The sequence below is a fragment of the Pyxicephalus adspersus genome, chromosome 5 (assembly GCF_032062135.1).
Source record: "Pyxicephalus adspersus chromosome 5, UCB_Pads_2.0, whole genome shotgun sequence".
Lineage (NCBI taxonomy): Eukaryota > Metazoa > Chordata > Amphibia > Anura > Pyxicephalidae > Pyxicephalus > Pyxicephalus adspersus.
In genome coordinates, this window is record NC_092862.1 from 60,261,939 (window position 1) to 60,272,476 (window position 10,538).

Genomic DNA, 10,538 nt, shown 5'->3' on the forward strand with positions numbered 1-10,538 from the left:
TGTTGGTTTTTAATGCACATAAAATATTTTAGGACACTATTTGTTTCAGAATCTTTTTTTTCTTCATTTCCCTTCTCTAAAAACTGCGTGCGTCTTATGGTCCGGTGCGTCTTATGGTCCGAAAAATACGGTACATACATAGCTCTTATGGTTTGTATCCCACAAGCAGATGACTGACGCCTACCTTGCTCAGTGTTCTGGCCATCTCAAAGGTTCCTACAGTGTCCATATTGGCTGCAATGATTGGAATCCCGGTATAGGTTTGCTTAGAGTTTCTGAACGTGTAGGTGCGCACCAAATCCACCTGTAAAATAAATCCATAGTTAGTGAATGATTTGGGTGATTTCCTGCCCACCAATGCCTGTACAGGTCTAACACGTAAAAACAGCAAGTATGCGGAGCTTCTCCTCTAAGTTACATTAATACTTACAATATATACAATATACAATACAAAAATACTTCTTGAGTCACTAAGTCAGAACTAACATATTCATGAGGAAAGTAAGAATACATTTAGAAGCCATTATTTGCACAATCATTTCAGACCAGAAATGGGATGTACACAATAACAATACATATATATTTCGTTTTGCTGTTTGTGTACCATAAATGAAATTCCTCTTCATTTCCTGTTCAAGATTCAAAATCTCCCCAATTGACAAATCCCCAAAAAGACATTTGTCCCTGGAATAATTATCCCCATTAGAAGATTTCTGCTTCTCTGTTTTTCCTTGGACAACTTTACCTATGGATTTCACCTCACTTTCTTTTTCAGCATCACCAAAGATCCCCAATGGGGATTCAGACAGCACAAAAAAATTGTCAGGAGCCTGTGTTAGTCTTAAGTAGAATATCCAAACCTTAAAGAAAAGTTTGGCCTAGAGATAGTCTTATAGGTAGTTGAAGACTGTACGGCTGGGTATTTCCAATACAGAAAACATAAAATGGAAAGCACTCCCCCCGTGTATAACTATGTTCAGAGCTGAGGTTTTTTCAAGTCAAGATCAAAATCTTGAAAAAAACAGCTACCACTGGACCAAATAGGTCTGTTCATTATTCTTTATTTGACAGGTGGCAGCATTTCCATGCGGTTTACAGGACACTCAGTGCCACGTCAAAGGGTGGTTTGCCCCCTCTGCCACCTCCATAGACCTGAATGGGAAGTGTTTAAAAACATCTAAAAAGAATGTAAAAAAAATGCCTGTACAGGCAGGTACTAATGCCTGCAAAAAACGGGGCCCGAAAATTATTCTGAACTCCTAGTCAAGCATAGTAGGCGTCCAGAAAAGGTACTGCCTGCGTTTTTACCACAGGTTTGAAAAAGCCCTAAGTGGGAAGGTGGCTAATGAGGGTGGGACAAATTAAATACAAATAAAAAATAAAATACAAAATCCATGATACTGTCAATAGCAAATTAATGGTATCCTACTCCTATAGTTAGTCTTTTTATGCTTATTATGCAGGCCTCTTGAATTGTGTCTCTTCATCATATGACTGATAATGTCTGCTTATTGTTCTCCAGGTTCTGTAGTAATAAGGAGAATTTGCTTTGTATAGCACATATGTGCACTGCAAGATGTTCTACAGAATATATCAGGAATACACTGCTGGACAATACTGTGACACTTGCACTTCCAAAATTAGAAAAAATAGTAAAGCAAAAAATACAATAAAAAATAAAATAATTAGGGTAACACTAATTAAATGTCATCGTGGCCCCAGTCTTCAACTTCAGGTGTATTATTTATCTAGTCTTGGACCATCTCTTATAGCATGATTGCAGTCTCTGACCATCTCATGTATGATGTCTCTGGCCATCTCCTATAGAATGTCCACACTCTGATCATTTCCATTAGTAAGCCTACAGTATCTGACCATTTCCTGTATTATATCTGCAGTCTCTGCCCAGTTCCTATAACATGTATGCAGTCTCTTGCCATCTCCTGTAGCACATCTGCGATCTCTGACCATCTAATATACTAGGAAAATGACATATTCATGAATATTCTGAATATAACATACTGGTATTTGATGTCAGGGACTAGAACTCATATATACTGTAAATAGACTGTGACTACTCCAGGAGCACAATGCAATAAAAACAACTACATATGAAGATCAAACGTCAAATGCAAATCCAGTGTAAACTTCTATACATTGCACACAGGTCAAGTGTTCCAGGAAAAATAATTTCCAATGATGGTAACATTTTTACAATCAGAATCTGTAAAGCTACAGCCCTGTGAAATGTTCTGTTTTAATAATTGCACATGTGTACATTTTACATTTCCCTTGACAATACAAATCTGCCACTAAGACGTGTGGAGAAGGAACAATCATCCTTGCAACTGGTTTGTATACATTTCAGAACTGACATTAGCAGGAAAGACAGCAGCCCAACCCTCTAAGTGCTTGCAGAATCCAGACACAGCCTGCAATGCAGTGTTATTTTACAGCAGTGCTTACAGACATGGCCATCATATCATTATCAGTGCTTTCTACTCACTGGGGGACAATTCTGTTACCTTGAATTACCTAGGCCAGCTACAAACAAGTAGTGAAGTTGTTATGACAGTGCAATTTCCCAGAAAGCCACTTTGTCAGTGGGAGACACCCACACACTAATGAAAGCAGCATGGAAACCTTGAAGGTGACTTCTCCCTGCATTGCTATGTGATCTGCTGCAGGGACATTCTCTCTAAGTGATAGGGATAGCAGGCTGCACAGTACTAGGAAACCACAAATATTGATATCTGGCTACATAAATGTGGTATGTGATTCTAATCAGGTAAATAACTCAATAATAAAGGATTCATGTTTTTTTATTCAGATTGCTCTGCAGGGCATATAAACCCTACTCCCTCAGATGGTGCTAGCACTGCATGCAACTTGCAGGCAGAATAAAGTGTTGAATGGGAGCCATGCTTGCATTGTCAGTTGTGTTGTATGTTCTGAATAGTTGTCATTTAGAATGTCATTCTCTGATAAACCAACTCCAGCCAGAGCTAGGAGGTATGTACTTCTTCCAAGGTGAATGGCTGAGCAGTACAAGGTGAGATCCTGGCTGCAGCCTAGCACAGCTCAATGCTGATCAGCCAGCAAAGTTCAATCTAATGTGATAAACTGCAGTGTGTCCTGACCACACAACCCACCCTGACCAGCTACTACTACATTGTGCCCTGACCACACAGCCCATGCAGTCCCTCCTGATGTAATATTCTGCAGTGTGCCCTGTATGGTGCCATCACATCCTGCAGTACTGCCTGCCTTCATGTGCCATTTATTGCAGAAACTTTTTTAGTGGCAGATGCACATTAAAATATCGGAACAAATGAACCCGCAAAGAATATTATATTAATTATGTTATAATCTACACCGATGTGTCAGACCTCTCAGGTTTTGTAGTCCACAATGAGAAGTTCCCAATAGAAGAACAATGAAGAGTTCACATGGAGTCACAGTGACACAGACAGCTCTCACCTCCGATCTACTTTTAAGGCTGCTCCTCTTTGGTCTGAAAAGGACATCTTTGAAGTCCAATTTTATGTCGGCATCTACCCGAGGCATCCTTGTATTCCAGTGATCCCTGGATGTCCTGTACTGCAGAGATCCTGCGGCTATACCCAGATCACAGCCTGCAACAAGCAAAGCCCGAGTGTTCTCCAGGCAATGTATTTATAGTGGGGGAGGCGGCCATCAGTGTGCGAGACCCATCGCTTTATTAGGCAAGCGCTGTTTTTAGCAAGTGTCCTAGTACAGAGCCAGGCAGCGCTCCTCATATGTGTGAGATCAGAGGCACTGCCCACTGCACTGCATAATACAACACACTGCATATTACACTGCCCACTGCACTGCATAATACAACACACTGCATAATACAACACACTGCATAATACAACACAATCTGCATAATACAACACACTGCATAATACAACACACACTGCATATTACACTGCCCACTGCACAATACAACACACACTGCATAATACAACACACTGCATATTACACTGCCCACTGCACTGCATAATACAACACACTGCATATTACAACACACTGCATATTACAACACACTGCATAATACAACACACACTGCATAATACACTGCATACTGCACTGCATAATACAACACACACTGTATAATATACCACACTGTATAACACACTGCCCACTGCACTGCATAATACAACACACTGCATATTACACTGCCTACTGCACTGCATAGTTCAACACACACTGTATAATATAACACACACTGCAACACGCGCTGCCTACTGCACTACATAATACAACACACTGTATAATATAACACACTGTATAATACACTGTCTACTGCACTGCATAATACAACACACACTACAAAATAGACTGCCTTCTGCACTGCATAATACAACAAACAATACATAATACACTGCCTACTGCACTGCATAATAAAGCACACACTGTATAATATAACACACACTTCCTACTGCACTGCATATTACAACACACGCTGCAGAGGACACTGCCTACTGCACTGCATAATACAACACACACTACATAATACACAGCTCACTGCACTGCATAATACAACACACAATACATAATACACTGCCCACTGCACTACATAATACAATACAAAACACTTTACATAATACACTGGCCATTGCACTGCATAATACAACACACACTACAAAATACACTGCCTATTGCAATGCATAATACAACACACACTGCAACACACACTGTATAATTTAACACACTGTATAATGCACTGCCCACTGCTACATAATACACTGCCCATTGCACAGCATAATACAACACGCACTACAAAATACACTGCCTACTGCACTACATAATACAGCACACACATCTCATAATACACTGCATACATATAAAACACACTACATAACCCACTGCCCACTGCACTGCATAATACAACACACACTACAAAATGCACTGCCTACTGCACTGCATAATACAACACACACTGCATAATACAACACACACACACACACCTCATAATACACTGCATAATACAACACACACCGTGTAATACACTGCCTACTGCACTGATTAATAAAACACACTGTATAATATACCACACACTGTATAATACACTGCCTACTGCACTGAAAAATATAACACACACCTCATAATACACTGCTTACAGCAACACTCACTACATAATACACTGCCTACTGCACTGCATATTACAACACAAACTGTATAATATCACACACACTACATAATACACTGCCTACTGCAACACGCATTGTATAATATAACACATTGGATATTACAACACACACTGTATAATACAACACACTGCATAATATAACAAACTGGCTACTGCACTATACACTACGAAATACACCACACATTGCATAATACAACACATACTGTATAATACAACACACTGCATAAATTAAACTAGAGTTTAGAGATACTTATCTAGTGGGAGTAAAGTGAGTATAGGCCCTAAGCTGAGCCTTGTAGTAGACCCTGGGATAATCAATAGAAAAATGAAGCATATAGAAGGGTTTTTGTGGCAAATGATAAGTTGTATTAATGATTAACTCTCATAATACATATCACAAATTCATACTTTAAAATGGCAGGAGGAACAAATCCGGATCATTCCTGTATAGGCCCTTCAAGGGCTCTAGACAATAAGCTTCTAACAGGAATATACAGGATAATACCAATCGTGTTGCATACGTAAGTCGATTACCCAACGCGTTTCGCCCAACTTAGGCTTCTTCAATGGTGACACTACGTTTAGCGAGGTTGAACACAATTAACTTGGCAGTATATTATTCCTTGAAGATAGGTCACACATGTATGTGAAAGCACATGGGGGAAATCATTGTCCTGGAAAAATTGTGGATGTAAGGAGAGTCCCGGAAAAGAGGGCACAGAGACCGCAGCCGCGGTCTGTGTAGGCTGATATGGCAACAGGAATGAGTTACCATAAGGTTCCCCTTTTGGGGTACTTACCTTAAAGTTCCCATCTTCCCCATTGGAGGGACTCTCCTTACATCCACAGCTTTTCCTGGTAATTAACTTACGTATGTGACATGATTGTTAATATGCTGTATATTCCTGTTAGAAGCTTATTGTCTAGACCCCTTAAAGAGCCTATACAGGAATAATCCAAATTTGTTCCTCCGGTCATTTCAAAGTATGAATTTGTGATATGTATTATGAGAGTTAACCATTAATACAACTTATCATTTGCCACAAAATCCCTTCTCTACGCTTCATTTTTCACACTGCATAATACAACGCACTGCATAAAACAACACACACTGTATAATACAACACACACAGCATTATATACCAAACTACCTACTGCACCATTCACTACAAAATACACCATATACTGCATAATACAACACACACTGCCTACTACACCATACACTACAAAATACACTACACACTGCATACTGCACCACACACTGCATAATACAACATAAACTGCGTATTATAACACACACTGTCTACTGCACTACACACTCAATAATACAACACACACTGCCTATTGCAATACACATTGCAAAATACAATACATAATTCCTACTGCACCACACACTGCTTAACACAATATACACTTCAAAACACACTGCCTTCTGCATCATACAATGTATAATACTACACATTGCCTAATACAGCACACACACTTCATATTACAACACACACTCTGTCTACTACACCATACACTGCAAAACACACTGCCCACTGCATACACTACATAATACAACACACACACACACTGCCTACTACACCACACTCTGCCTTATGTACTATATACTGCCTACTGCACTGTATTGCATAATACACCACACAGTGCCTACTGCACCATACATTACATATTACACCACACACTGCACAGTAGACCACACTATGCATAATACACCATACACTGCCTACAACACTATATACATAATACACCACACACTGCATACTACAAACAGGTTCTTAGCATACACTTTTACAGCACTGCACTAGCAGGATCAGCAGTCAGCTTTGTGTCTCCCAATAGGTAATGCAGGTAAGTGTGCATCTCTCTTTCCTGCACAACAGAGCAGTCAATAAATACAACCCATCAAAACTGATGCAATTACTATTCTTCGAAGATGATCATTCAGCTGATTTACTTTGTTTCAAAATACCAAATCACAGATATGACACCAAACTATTTTATTAACAGCTGGACATTCTGCTGTTGTAAAACGTACCCCCAAAACTTTAAAAAAAACGTTGTTAAAAATGTTGCAATGTGTGTGAATAGTTTCCCAAGTTACTGAATTTCCTTTTTTTGCTTTCTGCAACCTAGTGCAGTTGTAGTGAAAAAGAAATGAAACATGAATTTTTTCTGAATCGGACACTTCCTGGAGTGTGAAAAACCCTGTTCTCCCAAGGAGCTCAGTGAATCCTCACATCAACCCAGCAACCTCCATGTTTTGTAGAGGAGAGGTTGGCGGATAAACATTCCTAGTAGTGGTAAATATTTACGTTCTTTTTATGTAACATGTTTGAGATATGTGATATGGTAACTTTAGAGGTAAAGGTGTTGAGAAAAATGCAGCTCCTCTGTGCCTTCTCCTAAATTCACGTGTATGGGAATGGATGTCTCTGACTTCATAACCCAAAGTCAGTCCTTAGCAGGACTGGATTTATCATAAAGCATCCCAGGTGTGAGATAATATGTGTCACCTGACAAGGGGTTCTAAAATTGCCAGGAATTGCAGCATTCCCCTACACCAAACTCATTAAGTCTGCTTAGACATGATAGACTCATCCATGCCCCCTCTGACATTACTGTGTCTTGGGACAAAGGAGAAAGCTGCCACAGATAGCAATTTGTTAACATTGTGTTTTTTGAGCAACATTCCCTATGTGCTGCTCAGTGATAACTTCGCCATAACAATGTATTAAAAAATACAGTATGTTTTACCATTATTTTCCGTAGCAGGAAACTATACATCAGTAAGAATCATGAAGAAATAAATACATTTTACTTGTCTCTATGATGATGTATAACAATAATAGGTTAATATATTTAATTTCAAATATGTTCACACTTGAGCCTATCACAGATCACAGCTTCCTTTTTTCTAAAATCCAATCCACATTTTTCCTTCCTTAATGCAGACCTATCACCACATTTTCTAGTTTATATAAACGTGTTTGTTGGGAAGCCTGCAGCCTCCCGGGATACATATATCACATATGTTTTTGGTATGTGCAGAAGGGGCCTTTCCCACATATAAAAGAAAAAAGTGCCGATAATGGTAGTAGCGTGTAGGCTCAGGTTCCAAGATCTCACACATGAACAGTGGAATCTGCACTTTTTTTTTAACACTTCCAACAGGAAATGTCACCTGATCTTATGCCTACACAGTGCAAGATCAGGTGATATAAGCAGAAACAATAGGAAGCTCCTTGTCTAGCAGCTTTTCATCCCCTTACCTCCACCTGCCCTGTTCCCTGAGACTTATTGGAGGCCCATTCAAAGTGCTCCACAAGAAGTGTAGAAGACCTACTGTAGTTTTTTGCCTTTGCTGTCTACTTTTCGCAGCAAACTCAGCTGTTGGTCCTTTCTCTGTTCCCCCTTGGGTTTTGGCAAATAAGGCAACTTCATCATTTCATAGTCTCATTTCATTTACTCTAGTCATCATTGCTTAGTCCCAAAAATTACCCCTCACAGATCTTGAGCAGGCTTGTGTTACCCAGGGCCTGCCCATAACATGGCTTTTTTGTCTTTGCAACTCATATCCCTTACTTCTTTGTATGTTATGAAATGGGTCAGAGATCTGGGACTGGATTCTTCCAACAATAAAGTAGTGGCTCTGTTAACTTTGTCCTATACATCTTCTCTGAGTACAGTCTATATAGGAGATGGGGTACAAATTATTGACATGCTGGTACAGGGTGCTCTCAATGCACAACACCATTTGCCCTGATATCCTAGACCATTGTTGGTGTTGTGATTTTGGCACACAAACCATTTTACACCTCATTTGAGAGTGCCCAGAAGTCTTTAATAAGGACCACCATATTTTTAAATAATTTTTGGATCTGTTTTTTCCCTTTGAGCCGGAATTTTTTGATACTGTAAATCAATTAAGTTGGTATACCATTTCATTGGATTGCTTGAATCCAATGAAATTTTTGAATTTTTTAAAAAATTATTTGGATTGATAAAATTAGGTTTGCATTTGATAGTCCGAGTTTTTTATGCGCGAACTAAGCCTTCTGAACCCAACAGTGTGGTTCACATGGCCCATCATGATAAATGTGTTTGGTGTGGTTGCTCTGGCAGGAGCCTAAAGGGTACAGTTACTTGGAACCTGAGCCTACACGCTACAACCATGATCTGCTGGTGGTGAGGTGCTTTTCTGATTAGCAAGAGGGGATAGGCAGGAATTAGCCAACTCTACTACTGCTTATTACAGGAACTCCAACACACTGACAATACCCCCATTACTATCCTTTTTATAGAGAGGAGTTGGGGGTTACCAAACTTCTAGATCCCTACTACCAACTGTTGGACTCTTACTAGGGTATTGGGAATGCCAGAATATCATTGGCCGGTACCAACGTTTACAGGCCACAAATTTTGAAATTCCACCAAAATTTGATTAGGCAGGTAATTTATCCCTTCTGCAGGCAATGTCCCTTCTGCAGTAAGTATTCTTACCTGTCTGATTGCTCGCTTCACCTGTCAAAAATCGCTGAGCTGCACAAAACTCTGAACTCTGCACCCCTGCAAATGACTGAATTAATTCCAGCGCCTGGGTTACGTTACGCTGACCCGGCCAATTAGGATGGCCAGAGATTGCAACAAGGAAGAGAAGTAAGAAGATGGCTGCACCTATGATGGAACAGGGATAGGTAAGTATAACCTTATTTAGTTCTACTTGATAAGTTTGTGACAAATATAAATACTGAAAATTTGCTGCAAATTAATGTTCAGGTGCCTTGGTTGATTCCCCTATGTAACACATTATATATTGCTGCTTCAAAAATTAAATCTCCTTGTGCCTTGTGAGTGAAGTATAATTCCAGCAAAGTAGTCATGCATGACTAGTTAATACTAGAGAGAAATGACATTTGTCTTGAGTCTCAGCTCAAAGATTCACATGAAAAACTACATTTATTCAGTGAATTACTTAAAGTTTTAAACTGAAAAAAACACTGTCAATTTATCTAGCAAACAATTTTTATTTCAGTAAAAAAAAAACAAAATTGATTAGCTGAAACACATCTGTTGCTAAAACAATATTATTTCAGTACATTATAGCATACCAACAGACTTACTCCTTTCTATATGAATAACAGGTAGTCAACCTTCTCTAATAATTTGGCAGTTGACCACCATGACTATACTATAAATGCCGCATGGTCAGGTGGCATACAGAAAGATTAGTTGATTGTTTTCTCTTGGTTTGACTACATTGTTTTTTAAACTGCTAACCAGAATCAATCAGATATAACCAGTTTTACAAGTCTGTACCGCAATATAAAAGTACATGTTAACACTAAGGGCTCCCCGT

The 10,538-nt window shown here is 39.3% G+C and overlaps 1 protein-coding gene across 1 annotated transcript in view; it reads right to left on the reverse strand.

Moving 5' to 3' along the window:
• Positions 1-3,724, reverse strand: part of GMPR (guanosine monophosphate reductase) — a 36,524-nt gene extending 32,800 nt beyond the window's left edge. Inside the window, exons 1-2 of the mRNA XM_072411660.1 lie at positions 3,481-3,724; positions 185-304 (exon numbers count right to left, since the gene is read on the reverse strand). Coding sequence (XP_072267761.1) covers positions 185-304; positions 3,481-3,567 — 207 coding nt within the window. The 5' untranslated portion in view covers positions 3,568-3,724. The remainder of the gene's footprint in view (positions 1-184; positions 305-3,480) is intronic.
• Between the last annotated feature and the right edge of the window lie 6,814 nt (positions 3,725-10,538).